General features: G+C 48.5%; 1 protein-coding gene across 1 annotated transcript in view; it reads right to left on the bottom strand.

Moving 5' to 3' along the window:
• Window positions 1–25,616, bottom strand: part of IA-2 (tyrosine phosphatase IA-2) — a 700,681-nt gene that overhangs the window by 360,982 nt on the left and 314,083 nt on the right. The window contains exon 13 of the mRNA XM_075682014.1: window positions 16,024–16,085. Within this exon, the coding sequence (XP_075538129.1) occupies window positions 16,024–16,085 (62 nt within the window). The remainder of the gene's footprint in view (window positions 1–16,023; window positions 16,086–25,616) is intronic.

Genomic DNA, 25,616 nt, shown 5'->3' with positions numbered 1-25,616 from the left:
CGTCCGAATCGTTAGTTATTTTCCGGTAACGGATACAGTCGTTTGCACACAAACAAATTCAGGAAGAAATGTTATTAGGCAAGTCGTTAATATAAATGAGAAATAGGAGGTGGCCAAGGAATGATCCTTTGAGGTACACCAGCTTTGACTGGATATGGAGGAGCGTCAGACCGGTTACCTGTAACATACTGGACACGGCAGGAAAGAAATTCACGAATCCAATCAAGTACTTGCTGGTAAACATCTAACGCAATTAGTTTATGTTTATGTAACTGCAAAAGCGTATAACTTTACCAATAGTCCTGGAAAAATCTAAAAGAATACAACCCACAATCAGGCCAGAGCCGATATACACATGTAAGTAATTTGTGAAAGTGATAAGTTTCGCCGAGAAAAACTTGCTGAAAAAAGGTTGCGAGGTAGAGAAAAAAAAATGCTATCGTCTAGAAAAATGACGAGCTGTGCAAAAATGATAGCCTCAAAGATTTTACATGGAACAGACATAAGTGAAATAGGCCGAAAGTTTAAGGGGTTACCACTTTGTCCTGATTTGAAAATTGGCACGATTTTACTTATTTTACAGTCTTCAGGCAAAGAACCTGAGTCCTACGATTGCGAACAAAGAGACTCTTGAATAACTCAGCAGCACTCTTCTGTGTTCTTTAGGGAACTTCGTGTGAATCTCATCAACCCCACAAGTGAAACTTAGTTTTAGTTTGTTGATCAGTGTTACGGTTTATACAGAATCAAAACCTATCGCATCCATGGGAAAGTAGTTGAACTGTGGAAGGCTAAGTATGTGATACGGTGTTGCAGATGAAAATGACCGAACGAAAACATCACTCAATACACAGGCAGATAGAGGTGTCGACACCGGATCATCAGATGGATAGGATAAAGCTAACTTGTGGTCATTGTTTTTTTTTTTTCACCATGTTCCAAGAAATTTCCAGATTAGCTTTTAGCGTGTTTGAAAGTGAAGTGATGAAGAGGGAAAATTTACTACAATTAAAGGTGGACGAGTAGGTTGAAGTGATTGTTTGAACTGACTGTTTTGTATGATAACCATGGAGAAACTTCTGAGAGATTCTTTCTTAAAAATAAAACAGTTCTTTCTGTTAGCAGGTCGGTTTGTGTACCTATTGTACGAATGTGAATTGTTATTTGAGAATATATTCGTCCAACAGGTACATATTTCTGAATTAGATTGGAAACTGTCGGCGCATATTCCAATTTCTCTGTACTTATTGCTGGAATAGACCTGGGTAGAAAAACATCAAGAAATGAAGTACATTGTCGATCAACAAGGTCACAGATAGCGCTTCCGTAATCTCTAATAGTTTTGAACCGTTTGCACGTTTTCGATTGTGTTATAACTAAATTGAAAGTCAAGAAAGCCGAGGCCGGGTATGTGGTTGACTGCAGGGACGGTTCCATTCACTGACGTCAGAACAAGGTATAAAAGGACGGTGAGCTCTGGCAGACACGTGTGGACAATACAGCTATCTGTGAGCGAGTGATGTCGGCGCAAAGAGTGATAAAATTGTTAGACTCGGTTGATGAGGGATTTGAAAATGGCTATATGTTAGACCAAACAACATTCGGAAAGTTAAAATTACTAATAAGAAGAATTTCAGCATCAGGATACCCCACCGTAATTCGATTTAAACAATCATGAAGAATTTGACATGACTTTGATGGCGAGCGGTAACAAACACCGATAATAATTTTTTTTTAATGTTAGTACTCAGGCAACACCACACTGCTTTCAGATCGCTAGTAATAGCCACACAAAAAGAACTGAGGTTATCATTATTTGCAAGCAGCACACCGCCACCAAAGGAATTCGTGCGGCCACAGCGACAGAGTTAATATTTTCTTTTCTTTTTGGCAGCACAGCAGTTCTGTATAGAACACCTCCACGGACACCTTTCAGTAACGGCTATCATATCAGTGTCACAGTCATCAGCTAGACTATATAATACGTCTCCTTTGGACATTAGACTACGTATGTTAGTAAATAGCTCAGCTAAGCCAGTCTTGTACGCTTTCTTTGAGCCACAGCCCCACAGTTCTTTTGCCTGTACCCCACGTCCAGGTCGAAGGGAAAGAGTTCGCTTTCATGGTTACGTGATGAGCCAATTTCAAGAACAGAATCATCATCCGCGTTGTAATAATAAGATTTACCTCCAACAAAAAGCTTTATATAGGGCAACTGAAAAAGAAGAACTTGAAGCTTTCTGCCGAATTCAACCAGCTTTTTTTTTTCCTAGCATGGCGTGTTACAGGGCAGAAATCCTCACTCATAGTAACAGAATTTTTTATTGAATTACGAACGTTTTAGAAGGTTTTGTTCCTTTGTTTTATGGACAGAGAACTTAATAATCAAGGGGCAATTATTTGTAGCGCAAGAACGTCCTGTCCAGGGTGCTCCTGCGATGCTGTCGTTGATTATATTGAGATTTAGCGTATGTTTAATGATTTCAATCCCTTTCTTCTCAAACTGCGAGGTGTTCTTAGAGGTTCATCAAAATTGAGAGCCGGGCGAGTTGGCGTGGTTCCATCTTAACGAAAAAGTGCGCGAAAAATAACTAGACGAGAAAGAGAGCGCCCGTGTTTGTAGTTTCTCTCTCTCTCTCGTCTACGTCTTTTTCGCACACTTTTTCGTTAAGATGGTTCTCTGAGGCGACGTCCCGTATTCCACAGAACACGAAATTTCCGCGGCGGGAGCGGTCGTCCGCATCATCAAGCCTTAAACGTAGGTCAAGTGACAATTTCGAAAAATTTTGCGCTGTTTCTGGTAACATCGTTCACTTCGCTCGGCCACTGATCGATGTTCACTGTCTGGTGCTGAACTTTTTTCAAGCCTTTCACTGATGTCAGAGATCGACGATGTGAGTGTTTTGTTGCTCAACTTTAAGCTCAGCAATTGCGTCAGACATGTTCTTTTGTACATAATCTATTTTAACGGTCGCTTAATTGTTATACCTAAAGTGCCGCCTTCCCTTCGAAAACGTTTTCAGTGCTGCGCTATGTGCCATCGACAAATTTACGTTGCGTGATGTGGCGTGACAAACGCGGGACCTCGAGACGAAAATATAAGAACAAGACATTAAGCTCTGTTTCAAATGTGCGAATGCAATGATGATCAGAATTGCAATTAAATAAGTTTCAAGAGCTCGCAGACAGGTTACCTTCTTGAAAATTTTTTCACGAGTGCGTTTTACTCTTCTCGTGGTACGGGCTGGAAGCCATCCCTGTACCTTAATCCATGCTTACATTTTCGCAGTACAGCACCTTAACATGAAGCGAATCTATCTATCTATCTATCTATCTATCTATCTATCTATCTATCTATCTATCTATCTATCTATCTATCTATCTATCTATCTATCTATCTATCTATCTATCTATCTATCTATCTATCTATCTATCTATCTATCTATCTTTATGTCCATCTCTAACTGTATTCCCCGACCCACGCCGATTTGGGTCACTGAATAGTCCACGGTCAAATGGGCCGATCAACAGACTACTGCGCTAAAGAAAATGGGTTCGAAATCCAACCATCGGGCGAACTTGGGTCACAGGATATGTGCCACTGGGTACGTGTCCCTCTTCAATGAAAAAAGACAGAAAAAATGGTCCTTAAATTTCTACGGCGATGGGCAGAACCGAATCATACATAAGCTGACAAGCCTGTCTGAATATATATTTACACATGTTCCAAGCGCAGATTTCGCGGCGGCGTCACTAGATGGCGCAGCGTCTCCACAAGGAAGCCCGAGAGGCGAGTCCGGCTGCATACACGGCATATAGACGTCTCATGCGTGACGCGTTTCGGCGGTGACAGTATGGTGTGGCGTTACATTACTTCAATGCTAATTGCATTAACGTCGACGTCTATCGTGAAATAGGTCCTTCTGGATTTTTTTTTTGTGCCTCGTGTAGAGCTTACACAGGAACTGCTCCATATATGGATGCAGTGGTCACTCCCGCAGATGAATTTAAACTACAAACAGTAGTTCTTGCACGCTTTTAACGAATTGAGATGTTCCGCGAGAGCGAATACGTCCTCATTCGAGAACAAAGCAACGCGCATTTTGACACGGCTTCAAACTCACGTTCAGTGGTGACTTACAAATGCGCTTTAACGGGAATAAATCACAAGAACGCTTGCCACCACCTACCTCACGATTTGTTACGGCAGGACACGAAGGCGCCACACAAGAAGAGCAGAAATGAGAAAAGAAAAAAACGCTTTTTTTTCGCATTTTGCTTGTTTTGCGAGTACGTACGCATCTCTATAAACGGTACGCCGATGAGAAAAATTAGCGCAACAAGAAGAGAAAGCACAAAGAAAGGCAAGACAAACCCTGCAATTTGTCTGCGAGGGCACGCGTGCGATGCCTATTTGTTGCGCTAATTCTCCTCATCAGTTATGCAAGACCAATTAGCCCAACAAATAATCCTTCTCGTTGGCACGGCTGACCAGTAAACTGAAGTAACCTCCCACATCGTTAAAATGAAGCAAAATGAGCGTTTAATTGTGATTAGTCTCTCATTAATTCAAATGCACTGATTATATCCCTGTGTGCAGATGCTTACCATAATGAGATTTTAAAAGAATGCGGCATTAATGCTTCCTCTTAAGCATGGAGAAGGACTGATATTGAACAACTAAAGCAGCTTACGCGATAATGAATTCTTGGCGTGGGCAACGCTGCGATTATATTTAAGCGCTATTCTTCTGTGACTTTCGTCAGTGGCGTATACTATATACACTGTGTGTGTGCCTGTGTACTGCCAGTTTAGAGGTTGTATATATTTATTCACATGAAGGCTGCACCGCATTGAAGGCGTTCACGTGACTTTCACGAAAAATAATTAGTTTTCGAAGAATAGTGTTGTTTTAATTCGTTCAGAAAACCCATCACATCATTTCTTCAAAATATGCAGTTAGCCGTGGGAAAGTGCGGCTAATGTATTAATTATATACTGTTTCCTCCCGTGTGGAAATAAACAATCGCTTCGCTTACCCAAGTCATTGAAAAAGCCAGCAGAGAACAAACAAAAAAAAAGTCGAACTTGCAAAGCAATGGATGGCAGTCTCATTTTGTAGAATTTTTATCTTAAGCAAGCGTCGACAAGGAGCGCGATTGAAAAGCCTTTCAGTGGGATCAAACGCGTTGTCTAACGCTTTACATTTTACTTTCATTATTACTTTCTTTAGGTTTTATCTAGCAGACAGGCAGCTCAACGTGAATGTCATGCGTTGCCGTGCATCAGCCATAGCAGCTGTAAATCGGTGAGGAGGCTGGCACAACTTGGCATCTCCTACCGAACAGCATTTCATATAGGCGCGCATTACGACCTCCTCGCTTATCCGTATTTTGTTGGCACCTCGTAAGCCTTCGAGAACATGTCACATGGCGGAACTACCGAGTTCTGAGCCACAAAATATAGCCAAAGAGGACATTTATTATTCTGAGAATCCGAGCGTGCTCGATTCTCAGAATAATCATTTTCGACCGACGCACGATTCTTTCGCGTCGGTCGAAAAAGAAGGTTAAAGGTTTGAAGGTTAAAGGTTGAAGGACAACAAGAACTCTGCTTCGTATAGGAGCACGAAGAGGAGAATAAATCTGTCAACCTCCACTGCGCTGTGTGGGAGGCCTGCGGTGATGTGAGCCTATTGTTCTGACGGTCGAACAAGACTAGTGCCTTGCAGGAAAGCGCAAGCTTTGTCTACCGAAACGAGCTTGCATTTAAAAAAAGAAAAGAATTGGCAATGATAAGAAGGACGCGGCGAGAAGAAAACGACTGACGGCGCCGGGACAAATAGAATGACGCATACAAAGGGGAAAGAAAACTAATAAAGAAGAAAACAAGGCGAAAGCGCGAGAGGGCCATCCGCGTCGCGTTTCCGATGCGAGGCGGCGAACTGTAACCGTCCCAGGACACCCCTGCCACGTACGCGCCGACTGCGCGACCACCCGCGCACAGGGGAACACCACGTGCGCCACAGAGCCACTGGCAGGACGATGTCGGGCCGCCAGGCTCCGCGGGGTCCGCGGCGAAGCCAATTCCTGTTTTCTTGGTCGCCATTCCCTCACTCTTTATATATATATATATATATATATATATATATATATATATATATATATATATATATATATATATATATATATATATATATACACATTTTTTTCGGGTTCCGTTTTCGCGGGCCGACGCTCTCCCCAATAGGGGACGAATCAATCTCAATTCCCCATAGACGTCGTCGGCCGCATGGCGGTGTGCGTCGGCGGGATTCCCAGTCCCGCTCCGGTTACGACCGGAGATTTCCGATTTGCTACCACTGCTGCGCTGCAGCTGAAGGGCAGTCGGCGCTGCGCTAGCTCTGTAGCGGCAGTATGGCTGCTGCGCCTCAACTCCGACCCCCTCCTCCCCGCCAAGCAACTTTCCTTTCCCTGTACGTGCGGTTGTCGTTGGGGTCTCGGTATTTACTGTTGCGCCACTCTAACATTATCCTTCTTCCTCTTATTTATTTATTTATTTATTTATTTATTTATTTATTTATTTATTGCTTGATTTTGGTATAAGAGTTCTCTACTCCCTCTCTGACGCATCCTGGGAGCGGTTGCGGAAAAGAGAAGCTGGATTATTCCATTTCCCTTTGCTTTGTCCCCCCCTCCCCTCCATCTCGTATATACAGAGGCGCTCGCGCGTGAGCTGCAGAAGACGATTGCTCGTTTCCTTGGCTGCGATTTAGTTCGCGTCACGGCCAGCTGGTTCTTTTCTTTCTTTTTTTTCTCCATCGCAGCGTGAATGGTTTAGTGAGATTAGCAACGCTGTGCGTGTTTTATGCGTGTTGGTTAAGGCTCACTATGACGGCGACGCGAACATTACTTGTTGTTATTGTTGCTGTTTATTCATAATTCGCGGGGCTGTCATAGCACAGAAGGAAGATAACCGATTAGGGGGGAAAACCCACAAATTTAGAGAATCCATGCGGTTGAGAGGCTCAATGTTGCTGATATAATATATGGCAGTGCAACAGGAAAGGACTACCTATATGGAGAGGTCACGAAAGTGGCGCGAAAACAGTCTAAATTAGAGCCCATGGGTGATGAGGGACATGATGTAAGTTCCGAGGCGACAAAAATTTAACAGTGTGTTGACGGTTTTCAGTCGAGGCCATGAAATACATTTTACATGTCACGGCATCATTATCAACACCCGCCGTGGTGGCTTAGCGGCTATGGTCTCGCGCTGCTAAGCACGAGGTCGCGGGATCAAATCCCAGTCACGGCAGCCGCATTTCATGGAGGTGAAATGCAAAAACAATCGTCTCCCGGTCATTTGGGGCACCTTGAAGATCCCGAAGTGGTCAAAATTAATCCTGAGTCCCCCACTACGAAAGGCCTCATAACCAAATCTTGGTTTCGGCCCGAGAAACCCCAGAATTCAGTTAAATTCATCATTATCAACAGCTAGCGCGCGCAAAAACCACCTGACACCTTTGCAGAGAGAGATCCTTGCGTTGTTCGACACAATGCCGGATCGTATGCAGCCCTTTGCGAAAAAGAACGAGCACTTCATTAAAACAATAAGAAGGCTACGCCATCTGCCCTCTGCCTCTGGTCGCAAGCGTCCAAAAGGCACGTTTTATGAACAGCGAATGCAAACCGTTAAAAGGGCGCTCCTTCTCGACGCTGCACATTCGAATGCAAACAACTCGTATACTTTATATGAGAGAGAGAAAGAAGGAAGGAAGGATAGGCAGGGACGTCAACCAGAATTATTCCAGTTTGCTACCCTACACGTGTGGAGAGAGAGAGAGAGAGAGAGAGAGAGAGAGAGAGAGAGAGTGAGTGAGTGAAAACATGAACCTATATCGCACCTTCAACATGCACTAAGTTAGGTGCAGGATGTCTACAGTCAGGCACTCAAGTCTGTTGCCTTCTGGTAGTGAAGAAAGACTCGAATAGCTTTCTGGGCTAATGAACTGTGAGGCCAGGCTCCCAAAATCTCTGCTTCTGTGAATGGCCTATCGTCCAGTCTATTCAAGGCACACTGGAGAGTCTGACGTTGGTTATCAAAGCGAGAACAGTGGCACAGAAGATGACTGATAGTCTCTTCATAATTGCACTTAGCGCACATCGGTGAGTCCGCCATTCCAATACGATAGTCGTAGGAGTTAGAGAATGCTACTCCTGTACCCACAGCCGACACAGCAGTGTTGCGTCACGTCGTGAAAGGTTTGCTGGTGATTTCAGTTTCAGTGATGGGTCAAGGCTGTATCGACGACAGTTAGAGTTCTGTGTGGTACGCCAGTAACTTAACGTGATGATACGAGCGAGACTGCGAAGCTCTCTTGCAGCGTCTATTTTCGATAAAGGTATAAGGACTGTCGGTGCTCCAGCCTGGGCGAGGTGATTACCAACGATGCCAAAATGTCCCGGCAGCCACTGAAAGGTTATATCATGTCTTCGTTCAGATGCTCAATGGCAAATTTCGTTGGTTTTAGACGCCAGCTGTTCATAATTGCCACGTCGTAAACCTCGCAAGCTCTGCAGGGCTGCTTTCGAATCACAAAATATTGCCCATTCGCGATGTGGATGCCTAGCTAATTTTCGGTTTCTCTCTCCATTTCTCTTTTCATCGCTTCGTTTCCATCTCCCAGCGCAATGCTGGCAAAACATAATTGGAGTCTGGGTAAGCTGCCTGCTACTCCTGCCATCGCTCTCCACAAATCCCGGTAGCTTCCTCAGCACCAAGAACAAGTAATTCAATCAATGACGCTTCGCATGTTGTTGATCCCTCTTAAATATTGAGTGCAATTTCCATCGTCGCCTTTTCTCGCCGCACTAGGAATTCTCCATTGCATGTGGTTTCAGTGTAATAATTACTATCCTGTCGCTTCCCGGGCACTCGTAGTTCTTAAAACGAAATAGAATAATAGCTTATTCGCAGTGTTGGCCACAACGGAACAGATACTTGTTTTTAGCTAAGTACTATCCAAATATTACACTGATTTTTTGTCTGAAGGTTAATGGGTCGTTAATGTCAGCGATCTTATCAGGAAGACTATTCCACAGCGCAATCATATTCGCAAAAAGTTGAATGCATTGGTGTGACCGAAGATGCGTTGGAAACAGATGATTATTCTAGATGTGTGGGAGGGACGAACGAGTGGTAAAGTAGATGGGCGTACAATATGCATGACTTTGTGCAGAATACAAAGCAATGCTATATTCCTGCGTGATTCCAAAGATGAAAGCGACAACGACAACTTGATGTTAGTCACGCTCGAAAAATGGGCTATAATCTCTGGCAATGAAACGTGCAGCGCGGTCTTGGATCGACTCGGGAAGGTGGATTAGCTACGCCTGATGAGGCGACCGTATAGAAGCTGCGAATTCGAGCTGGGGTTGCACTGATGTGTGGTAGGCTATCTTTCTGGAAAGGGAAGGAGCGCTGCGAAAGTTACGTTTTAGACATCCGAGAGTGCGCGATGCTTTAGCCGTTATTTTCTCAATGTGGGATGACAATTAAAGGCTAGGTGTTAGAATCATGCCAAGGCACTCGTATTTTGCCACTATTAGTCTATGGGAGAGAAAGAGGATAAAAAAAGAAAAATACTAATAAAAACTTGAAATAACGCTTTAGATCGCGGAATAAGTGATGCAAACAGAAATAGTAGACGCAACGTACGTTAAGGCACACGATGACCGCAATATGGATTATAGAGAAAACGCAAAAAGGTTATATTATAGTTGATATTACGATGAAGTGTAGTTGTGACGGTTTCGTATGATGAAGATGAGGATGATCACAAATGACACTAGGAAATGCAGTGCGGGCATCGCAGGATCAGAACGTTTATCATAGCGCACTAGCCGCTCGTGCAATAGCGAAAATACGAGGCCCTTAACTGCGCCTGGATGTTTATATTCTCGCTGGTGAAAACTATACCGTCGTGGTTGATTTAGTGGTTTCGGCGTTAGGCTGTTAAGCATGAAGTAGCGGGATCAAATCCCAACTGCGGCGGCCGAATTTCGATGGGGGCGGAATGCAAAGACGTCCGTGTACCGCGTATTGGATGCACGTCAAAGAGCCCACGGTCGACAAAATTAATCGCGAGTCCACCACTACGGCGTGCCTCATTAGCAGATAGTAGTTCTGGCACGCAAAACCTCCAAATTATTGTTAAAACTAGCCCGTGCCAAGCAGAATGCATGGCTAAATTAGACTACGGGTTGTACTCTAAACATACTCTGGCTCAGGCTTCAAGAGCAGATAAATAATTTATAAAATAAGCTAACTTCGCGCACTGCGGGCTTGTACATGCCATAGTCACGTCTGCTCGAACGTCAGCCAAGCGGAACAGGGCTCGTATTTACAAAACGCGCTCGCGCTATAATTGTACGTAAGCGTGAATTCCAGTCAATCGTGATGACGAACATATTTGCGGCAGCGCAATAGACCACGGCTAAAGAACGCTTACGAGCAAAGATGTTTGCGAATTCGGCCCCAGGCACGGCCAACTCAGAGCCACCACCACGTCACTCGAGTGGCGCCAATGCCTTTCATTGGGGAGCAGCGACGAACAGATTGAAGTGATAATCGTCTCTACTCCTTCAACAACCCCTCCCCCCCTACCCCCATCTTTATCGCACTGCTTGGAAACCCACCTCCTTTCGCCACAGCACTTCTTCTGAAACACGGGGGCACGATTACACCGGCATACGTGACACTCCGAATGAAGTGAGCTGCAGAGAGAGAAGCGAGCCCAGGGCCGAAACCCAGCCGGGTGGCGCTGCGCGTGCGCGCGCCGTGCCGGTGAGTGGTGCCAGCCGCTCCCTGTACAGAGTGCATCGATTGCCGAGTACGGAAGCTCGGCCGGCTCCGCGCACATACAAGGGAGTGGCAGCCGCGTTACGGCGCGGTAAAAGAGGGCGCTCTTCGCCGAGCCCTTGTTGCTCGCCATGCACGGAGGGCTTCGGTAATTATTTACGTTTATCGCGCCGGTAATCTTGCGCGCTGCTCTTCGAACCACGACGACCCCCACGGTTTCCGGGGCGCGAAGCAGAGGAGAAGACCAGCTCCGGGGCCGAAGCGGGCCCGTGGTAGACTCGAACGATGCTCCAATTCTCTCCGCCTTTCGCTGCTGCTCTCCTCTCGTGCTTCGCTATAGTACCACTGTTTCCTTTATTTCGTTCTCGTTCGCTCGAGCACCTTCCCCGACAATCTATGTTCTGCGACGTGTACGAACGACGGCGAAGGCTTGCGGCGCAAAGCGGGCATGAACGCGCCCCCTAAACACGACCGTCATTATATGACTTGGCGGTCTTTCGGACCGCTGAGAAGGAACGCCTCCAAGTGAAGACAAAGAATAAAGGCAGGTATATCGAGGGCAAAGACGGAGGACTGGCGTCAGTAGAGAATGGCCGCTTGAACTAATGGCGCGGCATTAACAGGACTACGTTAATGTGGCCCTTGGATCGTCAACTTAATCCAGGCGGACAAAGTTGCCGCAATCGTCGGCCTGAACTCGCGGCACATACGGCTGAGCGTCTGCGACCCGGCCCCAGGGGCAGCGAACTTTAAGGAATTCATTTGGTTTATTTATTTATTTATTTATTTCTAGATGGAAAAGGAGAGCTCATTACATAAGTGCTCGAAATGTAGTGTTCTGTTCACTTGCTTGTTTACCTGTCCGCATTTGCAGAATCATTACTATCTGATGACATTTTCCGTCTCAACCTTCCAGTTGTATTATGAGGGACGCAAACTGCTCCACATGAAAACTGTTTGTAAACTTACAAGCGTACTTTCTGGTACTTAACAGGCAATTAGATGACTAATGACATCGATTTAAAATGTGCCTCTTGTTTCTACGTGAACTCCGGCGTCAGCTCATTTTCATTTTGAAGACAAGGTCTTCTTATTCGATTTCAGGTGGATTGGGCGCAGCTGAGATCTAGGTATCTTGTAGCCACTTCTAGAAAAAAAACTGTCAGTTAGGGGACTTGTAGATGTCATATGAACATGACACTGATCCACGCTCCGTGCCTTTGTGATGATGTCGGCAACATAAAACATTTCATTTGGCTGTGCCCGCAGTTCAACACAGAAAGAAAAGCGATGGTCGACAGCCTGCAATAGAGTAGTCTTTCGCACAGGACCTTTGAAGAGGTCCTTTTTCTCGGAGGGCCCACGGATATCAGGAAGATAGCTCAACGACTGCTGATTGCCTTCATGTGAGACACAGGGATCTTCAATGCCTGGCGACACACCCCTGACCTCAACTCACAGGAGGCTCAGGCGGAATTATTGCCGGCTATATATGCCAGGCTAACCTTGCCTGCTGCAACACCACCACCACCAGCAGCAGCAGCAGCAGCAGCAGCATATTAAATTGTACCTCTTCATACCGAGAATACGTACCAAGTCAGCAACTAAGGATATAAAAAAAAAGTTAGTGACGTTTCACTTCGCGAACGCGTATTACACGCAAGCGTACGGGTGCTATTACCTCTTTTTTGTGCATTGCGCGTAGAATGATTTAAAAATGCTTTTATTGTGTGTAAGCGTGGCGGTTTTGTCAAGGCTTATTTCATATTTTGTATATTTTACGTCTCTTGTTTTATATTTATAAAGTGTAAAGTTCCATTAGGAAAGACGGTGAGGCACTGTATGGAAAAGCACAGTCTTTATTATTTCAAGCAATTTGGTAATGTACTATTCACAGTATTCATTTTCCTCTTCTCCTCCTCCTTCCTCTTCTGGAGTCTTTCGGGCACGCCAAGCCCGCACCTTTTGCCAGACTTGTTCAGCTCGCGCCCGGCGCTTGGCGACGACTTCTGGGCCGCTCGACTCGCGCTCAGACTGCCGCAGCTTGCAGCGCTGCCCCGTCTTTCCCGCTCGGCCTCTCGACCACGAGGCGAATCCGGTACGCCCACAGTGCACAAAGAACCCGTCGCAACTGCCAGAGCAGGTCAACCCAGCGCGCCGCCGCCTACCCTCCTCCTCCCCGCTTCGCATCCGTTCTGCTCCCCTGCTTCGCTCAACGCCCACCCCTCTCTCTTTTTCTACTTTCATTCCCTTCTCCCCCGGTGCAGCGCGGTTGAGGTGTCTTCTACTGAGAGAATCTCCCTCCTAGACGTTCCTCTAGGTGTAGTTGCTTTGCCTCGCGCTCAGCGCGCTCCTCCGTACTTTCCCCGGTGCGCCAATCTGTCCCCCACCTTCAGGCGCCTTCCTCCTCTGGTGCTCGCTTCCCTCGAGGCGACACGCATAATCTCGCAGAATTCAAAGACGGGACATGTACCCTTGCGCTTAAAACGAGTGTAAGTAGCTGTAAACGAAGTGGGATGTGAGTCTCTCTATCACTGCCACCGTCAGCCATGTCGGCGCAAGTGCCATCTAACACCAACAGGGATTCAGAAAATTTAATGGTGGGAATTTTTTGTCTGTTTAAAAAGAAAGGTAGGTATAGACACTATGCAAAATAAGAAAAAGTGTTTGATGGCGTAACCCATCGCCCCATTTCGAAGGGGACGCTCAAAGCATCCATTCGTCCATCCATCCACGTGATTGGGTGCCTCTAAGTGTCCGCCGCCGCACGCGAGCCACGTACGGCGGGAAGGAGGTCTCGCGCATCGAGGCACCCTAGAGTTCGGGACAAAGGAGAGCTGGCTCAGAAAAGCGCGTCGAAGTCCGCATGCGCGCTGCCACCCTTGAGCGGGCGTGGAAGCGAAAGCGGTGTGCCCGCCTCACTGATGTCTACTCAGTGGCTGGCCTCGACCAACCCTTAGTGCGGCGCGGTATCTCATAGGGTATAAAGGACAAGTTGTACTTATGCGTAGTTCTGCTACGCCGGCAAAAATCCTACAGTCTAGCGTCAGGTGCTTTGGCGCGGTCGGCGCTGCCGCGCCGAAGCCGCTAGACCAGGTGCAACGCACGCTAGCTCGGACGACCGGCGGCATGCCGGCCTACAGTTCGGATGCACTGAAGAGAGCGTGCCGCGTTTGCGCCTTCGGCAAACTAAAGGGGAAAAAAAGCTACTCGCCGCGCACTTGTGCGCATGCGTTGCGGCAACAGCTGATCGCCGCGCTGCTGCGGGCCACAGTCAATTCGCCGAACTGCACAGCGGGCAGAACTTCGGCGATTCTGGCGTCGCCGGCGTGACAAATCCGACTTCGCCAGCCGCTGCCTCGCGCGTTGAAAACGCCTGACTAACAATTGCTCTAGAGGGATTCGTAACAGAGACATGCCGGCGAGTCGAAAGATAGCTGTCGACGTTGGTGAGAGGAAATGCAAACGCGTGGAGGTTGCACGCGTCCGACGGGCCAATCAGAGAGCCTACGCGCGTTAATCAAGCGTCAGACACGCCGGCCATGCCAAGAAGTCGGCCGAAGCTGGCGAGGCCCGTCTCGCCCAAATGCGCCATTCGTAGTGTGTCTCCGCAAGGAGCCCGAGCACGTCGAGCAGTGTTTGGGGGCCCTATAGCGGAATACAGTCGGCCAACACAGAGACGTGGCTGCAGAGGCTTCTGAAGAATACAACCAGCATTTCCCACGTTGTAGTGCGGCCAGGCATACCCGATCTTCATCTCATCTTAATTGCGCGTGAAATATGATACGATTACGATACCAATTAGGTGAATAATAAACATGAAAAAGAGACAGAAAAGAGACATACAATCAACACTTAAGGGTCGAATCATTTGAGCAACCCTGTACGTTGACCTTGTCTCCCTTAGCGTCGAGACTTGGCTGACACTGTCCTCTTCTTTTTTTCTATTTCTTCGTCCGCTACATTCCTCGTATAGTAGGGCATTTTTTAAAATTAAATTTGCCTGAGACGCAACAAAATGATCGTGTGTAGTACGCGTGTGCGTTGTACTTTTAAATGTGACTGCGTATTGACGCTCACTACATCAAGACGCTATATTTTCCATGAGAGCTTTTCAATGCAGGGTGCCGCATCAAGTGCAGATAGAATGTAGCGTAAGTTCAACAGGTGGCGAAGAAAGAAAGTAGGAGGCAATAAGAAGCTATTCCGGAGGACGGTCATGGATTCCTTGTGTTTGCGAGGCAGCGAGGACGTTTCGTCACTGAATGGCGTGCCAGTTGGCTAAAAGCAACGAACGGATATTTGAGGCCATAGAGTCTCGAGCGCGTAGCGGTTTCGTCGTCGGAAAGACCGGTGAATCTCGTACACACACGGACATGCGTAACTTCATTCATCGGAGCAATTCCGAGTAATAAATAGTGTTTAAGAGTCTACGAGCCCATATGGTTCCGAAAATTGAGCCCTAAATCACCAGTGCGTTCGTGTTAACTTGTGCGTTTACTCGCAGCCGCCATTTCGAAAGCAAATTCTAGTAAAGACTCTCACTGTTGACGAGCTGCGTACTTGAAAAGAACTTCCATAATTCTCCTGTTATTGCAGTAAGATAGAAGGACACTTGAAGGCCGTGTAGAACGCAGCACGCTAACACTATTGGTATAGAACTCTTAGACAGCGTAACAGTGGTGACGTCAAACTTTGTCACCGAGCAAGCACAAGTTTTTCTCGCAACTATACCGCTATTTTCTTTCGCGGCAAGTTCGTGAAGCTTTCTGCACTCTGCAGATTTCCAAAGAACTCATTTTCTTAGGGCTCATTCTCTGCTTATTTTCGCTAGAGACTGAAAATTGTTTTCAATAAAATTAATGAGCCTGCGGAACTTGCGTGGCACTGTACATCGGTATTTGCACTAGGATGTCCCATGATAGTACATTGAGGTACTTTCGTTGGCCCGTATCCTAGTATGTTACTATTTAGGAAATAACAATTCAACTTCACGGCGAAAGAAACAAAAGGTAAGTCTGATATTATAGCCGGGTTCGTTGACGCGACAAGGTATCGAAGCCTCGGGACCTCTGAAAACAACGCGTGTCGCATAAGAGCGCCAGTAGAACAAGAAGAAAGGCTAAACGCAAATGAAATGCCAGTGATTTGTATACGCACCTCTCCGACGACGCCTGCCGCCACAATGGTGTAGTTCTGGTGCAGCCCGTCAGCCAAGCTCTCTGGAACAGAGAAGGGGAGAAAAAGAAAGAGGAAGGAGGGACGTACATAAATATGCCGTTGCTATCGACAGTTTGATAAGAAACGGGGTCACGAGGAGTCCTGCGGATTATGGACGAGCCTCGACTCATATCAGTTACACATTGTCCAAGCTTCGCTGACGCGCGCATTTCGCAAATCAAAGACTGACATATCCGGCCACGGTCTGAGCACCGCCCGCCTTTATATCCCGTCTCCGACGTTTCCCTCTTTTATTCCCCACCCCTTGCGCAGGATCGTCGTGATTAGACAGGTAATATACTGCACGGACCCCCCCCCCCCCCACCCGTCTCGCACGTCGACAAAAATTTCTACCGCTATACTGCAAAAGGAAAGCAGAAACGACAACTACAACACGGCACCATTCCCGCATACTTTCATCGAGACCACCCATTCTTAGGAGACGGCGGTGAGAATTCACTCCTATGAGAAGCCTCCGTGGCCTCTATTTTTTATGTGCGCCCTGCGCGTACGTGCGCAGTATAAGCTTTGTTATGGCCGATTGCGAGCGCTCGCTGCACGCGGGAGTTCCCTAAAAAAATAAAGCGCAAAACAAAACCGCATGAACGGCCAGCTGCAGTTTATCAGGTTCATTTAACGCAGACAGCTGGATCCCTTTAGTTCTTAACTCGCGCGTGGACGAGCTGACGTGTGTAAGAACCAGAGCAATACCGTTGCACGTAAGCTCAGCAGCGTGCAGAATAATGCCGTTAATCCGGTATAATCGCGCGTATGCATTAAACCGCCAACATCGAAGCTCGTATTCAGTTTCCCTTACATTTAAATTACATCCCCTTCGTCGGCCAGACATGGTAGGGACGGCGCTGAGGACGTTTACGCAACGTCTCAAATAGTACATTCAAGCGACTGTATGCAAGTTTACTTCCCGTAGGCGAAGAAGCAGAGTAAAAAAAATGCCTGCCATAGGGTTGGACGCAGAAGGCATGCAATGAATCACACGGGATCATCGTCGACGTCGTCATCATCATATGTCTATTTTACGTCCACTACGGCAAGACGAAAGCCTGTCCCACTCATCTCCAATTATTCTTGTCTTGCACCAGCTGACACCATGATAGGCCTGTAGATTTTGCAAGTTCGTCACACCCCCTTGTTCTCTGCCGTCATCGACTGCACTTCTCTTCCCTTGGCGCCCATTCTGTAACCGTCACATAGTATACTAAAAAACAAAAGCTCATAATTAAGGTTCGAGGTGAAGACGTCTGCCCTGCGACTCCATTGATCCTACCAAAACATCCATCTTGTCCACTGCACAAACACGCGCTTGAGCGGTTCTGCATAACCATCCCGTTTGCGCCTGATGCGTTCTCGTTTCCGCATGGCGCAAACAACCAAGTGTTGTTTGTGTTCCATTAGCGTACGTGTCGACGTGCAAAGAACAGTATAGATTGCAACGCTGGAAGCCGTGACCAGCCCCCCCCCCCCCCCCCCCCCCCCCCGCCTGTCACCGAATTCGCGTTTTCTCACCCTCGCATCTGTTTAGGGAGAACTACAGGGAGGATCAAGCGGTGGCAAAAGAAGACAAGACCCGGCATCGGCACTTTTCGGGCGCGCTGCTGCGATCGTGCTAACAGTAGGTAGCGCAGCACAAGTTCTATAACCGCGTGAACGAGACGGCTAGAATCCAGAAAGTGGGGAACATGACAGCGGAGACGCGAGGAGGTGCGCGCGTCGGCGCATATTATATCCGCGCGCGAACGTCCGAGAAGCGAAGGGCGAGAGTGCGGCATGAATGGGAGGCGTCGACGCCCGGGGGACGAAAGGTGGAGCGTGCCCTGGTCGAAGAGAGCTGCCGCTCCGCGTGACAAGGTCCGGAAGGACGCTGCGGCGCACTAGGAGCGCAACTTCCGAAACCACTGCCAGAAGCAGATGCCCGGCACGTGAGTGTGACGAAGAGAAATGCAACGCGCGCGGAGAACAGGGGCCGGGAAATTGGGAGAGAAAGGCCGGGGCGGCATGTTTTGGCTCGCGCGGAGAGGTAGGTATATCAGCCTCCTCCGCCCCCTGCCTCTCCTACTACGTGTATTTCCCCCCGGCGCCACTTGCCCGCATCGTCACCTCTATACGTTTTCTAAAGGCGAAGCGTTTCTTCGCGACCTTCGCCGAGTCTTCGTGACCGTGGGTGCTTCGTCGTGGTCGTTCTCTTGCGGAATAGGCCAACCAAACGCAATTGAGGACGGGCGCCATGTCAGCGCCGCTGGCTTTCTTGCACCACCACCAGATGGCGCTCGCCTTCGCGCACCGGTGAACTAGTAAGAGGCGGTTGGAGGATTGGTGGAAGAAAAGCCAAGAAACGACACAAAACGGAGACGTACAAAAGGAGAGTTCGCAATAGGGGATCAGAAAAATTGGTTGTGGGAGTTCATAGTGTTTTCTTTTTTTTTCTCGTTTAACCGAGGTAGGACATAAGGCAGTATAATAGCATAATTACCGTATAATAGCGTATATACTGTATCATATAATTACAGTATAATTACCGTCTAACAGCAAGAGCTTGGTGGCACAACCCACTGCCCCGTTCCAAAGGGGACGCTCGTAACATCCACCCATCCATCCGCGGCAGTGGCGGAGGCATTGCATTAGCCTCTGTATATATACAATGCCCGAATGAAGTCTTCCGTGTCACTTTGTGCGGAGATTCAATAAACACAACTCGCGTTTCGACTCTTTATGAACTAACACAAAGCTTCGCTGTATACAGATGCCAAATCTTATATATAGACCTGTATATTTGCAGCAGGTAGTTGCATATAGCTCCCAAATCGGATCGGCTGCTTTCCCACTGTTTCTTTCTTTTTTTCTCCGACGCCCACTACATGCTCTCGTCCGGGGAATTCCCCTTTCATTCTCTCTCTTCTTGTGCGTGGGTGTAGTGCGCATCCTTCGCCTAATCGCTTTACTTTTGCGTTTTTCATAGTAAAATATTTTTGCGCGCACAATTGACAAGGACACAGTGAAGGGGGACACACGAGCGCTCCCCCTTCACTGTGTCCTTGTCAATTGTGCGCGCAATAATATTTTACTATGAATTCGTACCAACTCGCCCAACTATCAGTCCTGCTGCAGTTTGTTACTTTTGCTTCTTTTAACGCTTGGCCGCTCCGCGAGCGAGCGCGGTGAGCACCCTCGCTGACCGCGTTCGCTCGCAGCAGTGTCAATGAACCAGTGTCGATGCCAACAGTGTCGATAAGCACTGCCCCTTTCCACTCAAACTTTGCCCTCATATTTTTTTTTTTCTGTTAGGAGCGCAGTGCTACACTATAAAGGGTTCAATATCAAGCAAGCCATCCTCACAGCACAGGCGGCACGAAGCAGGAGAAAAATAAACGGTGTCATTTCTTTCTTTCTGTATTTCTTTCGCACCAAGACATCGGGATGTGAAGTATTCACGTAGGGCACGTTGCCAAGGTGAGTGTCACCTTTCAACGCGTTCTTCTCGAGAGCATGCGAAGTTATGTATATTGTTGCGTTTCGCCTGCGACACGTGGTTTTGCCGGCGCGACTGCGGCGGGGCGGCAGACATTTTGGCCCGATCGTCGTCGCCGCAACGCTCATCGGCAGGTGTTTCCAGGCGCGACTGCGGCGATGCGACCGCAAAGGATCACCCTCTCATTCCAGTCATTGTGCCCGAACCAGGCGATGCGAAAGCAGGGATCATCCTCTCATTACAGTCATTGTGCCCGACCGGCAGCGCTACGACAGGGTGCTACGAGATTGTGCTCGACATGGTGCTACGGCAGCGCTACGACAGTGTGCGTCACCATTAGCCCATTGTACATTCACGTGCTCGTCTTTTGAGGGGTTCCTTCTTGACCTCAACTGCGAGAGTATAAAAACAGCTGCCCCCGGACGCCAAAAGGAGGGCTCCGATTTCTTCTGTTGAGTGAAGTGCTCTCCCGTCTCTCTACTTCGGTCATACCTGACCGCCAACTCTTTGCGATGTTAAAATAAACAAGTTGTTTCGTTGTTACCAGTCGACTCATGCTTTGCCGGGACCTTCGGATGCTTCCAGTTGTACCCCCGGCCGCCAGGCCAACGCTACCCTTGGGGCTTGCGACCCAGGTACAACCACGGGCGTCAGCGCCGAGTTCCCAACAGATCGTACCAGCGGTGCGATCCAAACAACTGGTGGCAGCGGTGGGATCGCGACAACGGAGGCCAGCAGCGAAGAGATGCAGTTGACTGTATGCTGAGCAGCTCATCGACGATCCGGGAGCAGTGCAACGAGCCCTGTGTGATGACTGGTTGCCTGCAGCGGAACGACTGCGCTGGACTCTTGGCTGCGAGGTTTGGTGAGTGCGGGACTTTCTTCTTCTGAGCTTTGCCAGGCTTTTTGTTAGTGTCAGAAACAGAGCTGGTAATTGTGGTTGTCGTTGCTGCCGGGTTAGTTTGCGGCAAGACAATAGTAAGCAGTAGAGAAAGCAGCATTCAGAGCAGCCATGGATTTGAAGTCGTTGCGCAAACCGAAATTGTTGGAGCTTGCAAGAGAGTTGGGTCTGGATGTCTCAGACAAACTAAGAAAACCTGAACTGCTAAAGGCTATTCTTGAGTTAGAGGCTGAGGATGACGAGCTGTCGGAATGCCTTGAGACTATTGAGGAGAGGTCAAAAAGACAGGAGCGCGAACTTAAAGAGCAAAAAGAGAAACAGGAGCGCGAACTTAAAGAGCAAGAAGAGAGACAGGAGCGCGAACTTAAAGAACAGAAAGAAAAAGAAGAGCGTGAACTTAAAGAACAGAAAGAAAAAGAAGAGCGTGAACGTAAAGAACAGAAAGAGCGAGAGCAACAAGAGAAAAAAGAAGAGCGCGAACACGCTTTGGAAATGAAGCGTCTCGAGGTAGAGATGGAACGCGCTCGTAATGGAAGTCAGGCACACGGTGCAGGAGAACGAGTATTGTTCAAAATGACTGACCTGATGCGGCCGTTTAAGCTTGGAGAGGACATTGGTTTGTTCCTGGTTAACTTTGAGCGAACGTGCGAGAAGCAGGGGTTCTCTCGGGAAACGTGGCCACAGCGCTTGCTCACTTTGTTACCCGGCGAGGCGGCCGACGTAGTCGCTCGCTTGGATAGAGAGGAAGCAGAGGATTTCGACAAAGTAAAATCGAGTCTGCTAAAAAAGTACCGGCTGTCTGCGGAGGCGTTCCGTCGGAAGTTTCGGGAAAATGAGAAAGGCAGAAGTGAGTCATATACAGAGTTTGCGTATAGGCTTATGTCGAACATGCAGGAGTGGCTCAAAGAAGAGAAAGCGTTTGGTGACCACGATAAAGTTCTGCAGTGTTTCGGGCTAGAACAGTTTTATAGTCGGTTACCGGAGAACGTGCGATACTGGGTCTTGGATAGGCCAGACGTTTGTACGGTGGCTAAAGCCGCTGAGCTAGCCGAGGAGTTTGTGACGCGTCGGGCTCGCGGAGCTAAGGACGGTCAAAAGGGTGAATTTGGCTCGAAGTTTGAGAGGCCGAAGTTCACACCCATGAGAGCAAAGGGGAACACGCGTAGTGCGGATGCGAGTGGAAGCAGTGCGTCCGAACCTAAGGAGACGGCAGCAGCCGAAGCCGAACGCAGAAAGCGGTTCGAGATGAGGCAAGCGCGCGTTTGTTATACGTGCCAGAAGCCGGGTCACTTTTCGGCGCAGTGTCCGGAAACAACACCAAAAGTTGTGTTTTTTTCAATAGGCAGCACTGACGAGAACATGAAGCTTCTCGAGCCTTACATGCGAGACCTCCTCGTGAACGGGAAAGAGTGCCGAGTGCTTCGCGATTCCGCAGCTACGATGGATGTAGTTCACCCGTCTTACGTAGAACCCCATATGTTCACGGGCGAGTGCGCATGGATCAAGCAAGCCGTGGAAGCTCATAGCGTGTGTCTGCCGGTAGCAAAAGTGCTTATTGAAGGACCTTTCGGAGCGCTTGAGACGGAGGCGGCAGTGTCATCTATGCTGCCCCCCCCAGTACCCGTACCTATTTTCAAACAGGTCCGATCACCTCCTGCGCGAGAAGGGGCTTTTGTTTGGTGAAGCTAGTGTTCAGGCCTTAACCAGATCGAAGGTTCGGGAGCTCGCTGCAAAGGCGGTAGTTGCGGGGCCGACGTTATCAAACAACGAAAAAGGGTCAGAGGCGCAGCAAGCTGATATTCCGAGCACGCCCGAACTGAATAAACTTGAGTCTGTAACGTTAAAGGCGCCAGATACTGGAGAGGAAACGCCTGACGCGGGAAAGTTAGAAGAGCTATCTACTGATTTGCTCATCGCGCCTACGTCAGACGGACTTGATAGGTTGCTAAAAGTCAGCCGGACGGCTTTGATAGCCGAGCAAAAAAAGGATGGCAGCCTGGAAAACGTGCGCTGCAATGTCAAAGAAGGTATCGCCAGGAAAACTGCGCGTTTTGTGGAAAGAGGTGGAGTCCTGTACCGGAAGTATCTAGACCGCAGAGGAGTGGAGTTCGATCAGCTGATCGTGCCTCAATGCTATCGTCAGGATCTGTTGCGCTTGTCACACGGGGGTTCGTGGTCCGGACACCTTGGAGTTAAGAAAACTAAGGACCGTCTCTTGCAAGAGTACTATTGGCCAGGGTGTTTTCGGGACGCAGACCATTTCGTGAGGACATGTGACACTTGTCAGCGGGTGGGCAAACCAGGGGACAAATCGAGGGCGCCGTTGAAATTGGTACCTATCATTACGGAGCCTTTTAGACGGCTCGTTATTGATACTGTGGGACCTCTGCCGGTAACAGCCACGGGGTACAGACACATTTTGACTGTGATCTGCCCAGCGACAAAGTTCCCTGAAGCAGTGCCGCTTAAAGAACTCAGCTCAGTTGAGATAGTTAATGCACTACTGTCCATATTTGCGCGAGTTGGTTTCCCTGCGGAAATCCTATCAGATCAGGGCACAGTGTTTACTAGCGCTTTGACGACAACTTTTCTCGAAAGGTGTGGGGTAAAGCTGTTACACAGCTCAGTGTACCACCCACAGTCGAATTCCGTTGAGAAGCTCCACTCCGTCATGAAGCGCGTGTTGAGAGCGTTGTGTTTTGAACATCGAACTGACTGGGAGCTGTGTCTGCCTGGGGTGATGTTTGCTTTAAGGACCGCGCCGCATGCGGCTACGGGGTTTTCGCCAGCGGAACTGGTGTACGGTCGCTCGCTTCGATCTCCGCTTCGCATGCTTCGAGAATCGTGGGAAGGTAGGGGCGACGACCCAGTCGTGGTGGAGTACGTGCTTAAGCTCCTCGAACGCTTAAGAAGGGCACAGGAGTTGTCAGGTGAAGCAATGACAAAGGCCCAGCAGAGGGCCAAGGTTTATTATGATCGGACAGCCAGGGCCCGTCGTTTTGAGGTTGGCGATGAGGTCATGATATTGCGCACATCGCTAAACAACAAACTAGACGTGCAGTGGGAGGGCCCAGCACGAATTGTTCAGAAACTGTCGGACGTTAACTACGTGGTAAGTCTGCCAGGAAAGCGGAAAGCACAGCAAGTTTACCACTGTAATCTGCTCAAACCTTATAGACAAAGGGAAGCAGTGGTGTGCATGATGGTAAACGTTCCTGAAGAGCTTCCGGTCGAGCTTCCGGGACTAGGCTCAGTGACGAACAGGGAAGACACCGGTCAAGTCATTAGTGACCTTATCAGTAAAGCACCGCTGTCGCCCGAGCAGAAAACCGAACTACACCAGCTATTACAAGAGTTTCAAGGTCTGTTCTCTGAGAGGCCTGGTAGGACTTCTGTACTTACTCATGATATAGAACTTACCTCCACAGAGCCAGTACGATCCAAGGCGTATCGGGTGTCACCCCGCCAGAGCGATATTATGGAGGCTGAGGTAAAGAAAATGCTACAGCTCGGTGTTATTGAGGCAGGTGAGAGTGATTATACCTCCCCTTTGATTTTAGTTGAGGTACCGGGCAAGGAACCTCGTCCTTGCGTCGACTACCGCAGGCTTAATTCCATCACTAAGGATCAAATTTATCCGATCCCTAACATCGAGGAGCGCCTTGAGAAAGTTAGTAGCGCTCAGTTTATTTCCACCCTAGATCTTGTCAGGGGTTATTGGCAGGTTCCACTTACAGAAGAGGCTAGTAGGTATGCGGCGTTCATTTCACCAATGGGAACATTCCGTCCTAAAGTGTTGAGTTTTGGTTTGAAGAACGCGCCATACTGTTTTTCAAGTCTCATGGATAAAGTGTTGCGGGGACAGCAAGAATTCGCTTTACCGTATCTAGACGACGTAGCGATATTCTCCGCATCCTGGTCTGAGCATATGGCACACTTGCGGGCAGTGCTAACCCGCCTGCGCGAAGCGGGCTTGACAGTCTAGGCTCCTAAGTGCCAGTTAGCACAGGCCGAGGTTGTCTACCTCGGTCACGTGATTGGTCAGGGTCGTCGCCGCCCCTCTGAAATAAAAGTGGCCGCTGTGCGAGACTTTCCGCAACCGCGCACCAAGACCGATATTCGGTCGTTCTTGGGTGTCGCCGGCTACTATCAGAGGTACATCCCTAGGTACTCTGATATCGCGGCTCCCCTGACGGATGCTCTAAGAAAAACAGAGCCTCAAACAGTCGTCTGGGACGAGACAAAGGAAAGAGCTTTTAGCGCCCTAAAGAGTGCCCTAACAAACCAGCCTGTGCTACGATCGCCAGACTATACAAAAGGGTTCGTTGTTCAGTGCGATGCTAGTGAGCGAGGCATGGGCGTTGTACTGTGCCAACGGGAAAATGGAGAAGTAGAACACCCCGTCCTGTATGCTAGTCGTAAGCTGTCCAGTCGTGAGCAGGCGTATAGCGCCACCGAGAAAGAGTGTGCGTGTCTCGTGTGGGCCGTTCAGAAATTGTCATGCTATCTAGCCGGCTCGAGGTTTATCATTGAGACGGATCACTGCCCTCTCCAATGGCTGCAGACCATCTCTCCCAAAAATGGCCGCCTCCTGCGCTGGAGCCTCGCTTTACAACAATATTCCTTTGAGGTGCGTTACAAAAAGGGGAGTCTCAACGGTAACGCCGATGGCTTAAGTCGAAGCCCCTAACGTAGGAATCAGCCTCAAAATTGTTTGTTACTGATGTTTTTCTTCCTGAGGCAGGATTTTTTTTAACATATTGCTTTTGTTTAGTGTTTCAAAGTGATGATATGCTTTCTAGTGCAATTTTTCAATTTGTGGACGCGTTCTGAGTGATGCTAGACTACTGTAAGGAACTAGGCAGTGGTATAAAAAGGGGAAAGAGCCTGGCAGGGCTTAGTGAGGGTTGTGCCGTGCTTGCTGACTGAGCGGTTGAGTTTCAGCGTAGTTCTAACGCTTGCCGGGAACGAGAACAAAAATGTGAACTCTCCCGAAGTCACTTTGCAGTGTCCCGTGCGAACCTGAACGAGAGAACGAGGCCTTCTCTGTGCGCTGCGCTCAAGAAACGTCGAGGGACGCCCGACTTCGGTTATGAGCATCATCGAGCGACATCCCTCCGGACAGCGGATGCAGTCCCCTGTCCA

The sequence above is a fragment of the Dermacentor variabilis genome, chromosome 2 (genome assembly GCF_050947875.1).
Source record: "Dermacentor variabilis isolate Ectoservices chromosome 2, ASM5094787v1, whole genome shotgun sequence".
Classification (NCBI taxonomy): Eukaryota; Metazoa; Arthropoda; class Arachnida; order Ixodida; family Ixodidae; genus Dermacentor; species Dermacentor variabilis.
The sequence above is the reverse complement of the archived record's forward strand: the minus strand, read 5'-3'. Positions and strand labels throughout refer to the sequence as shown.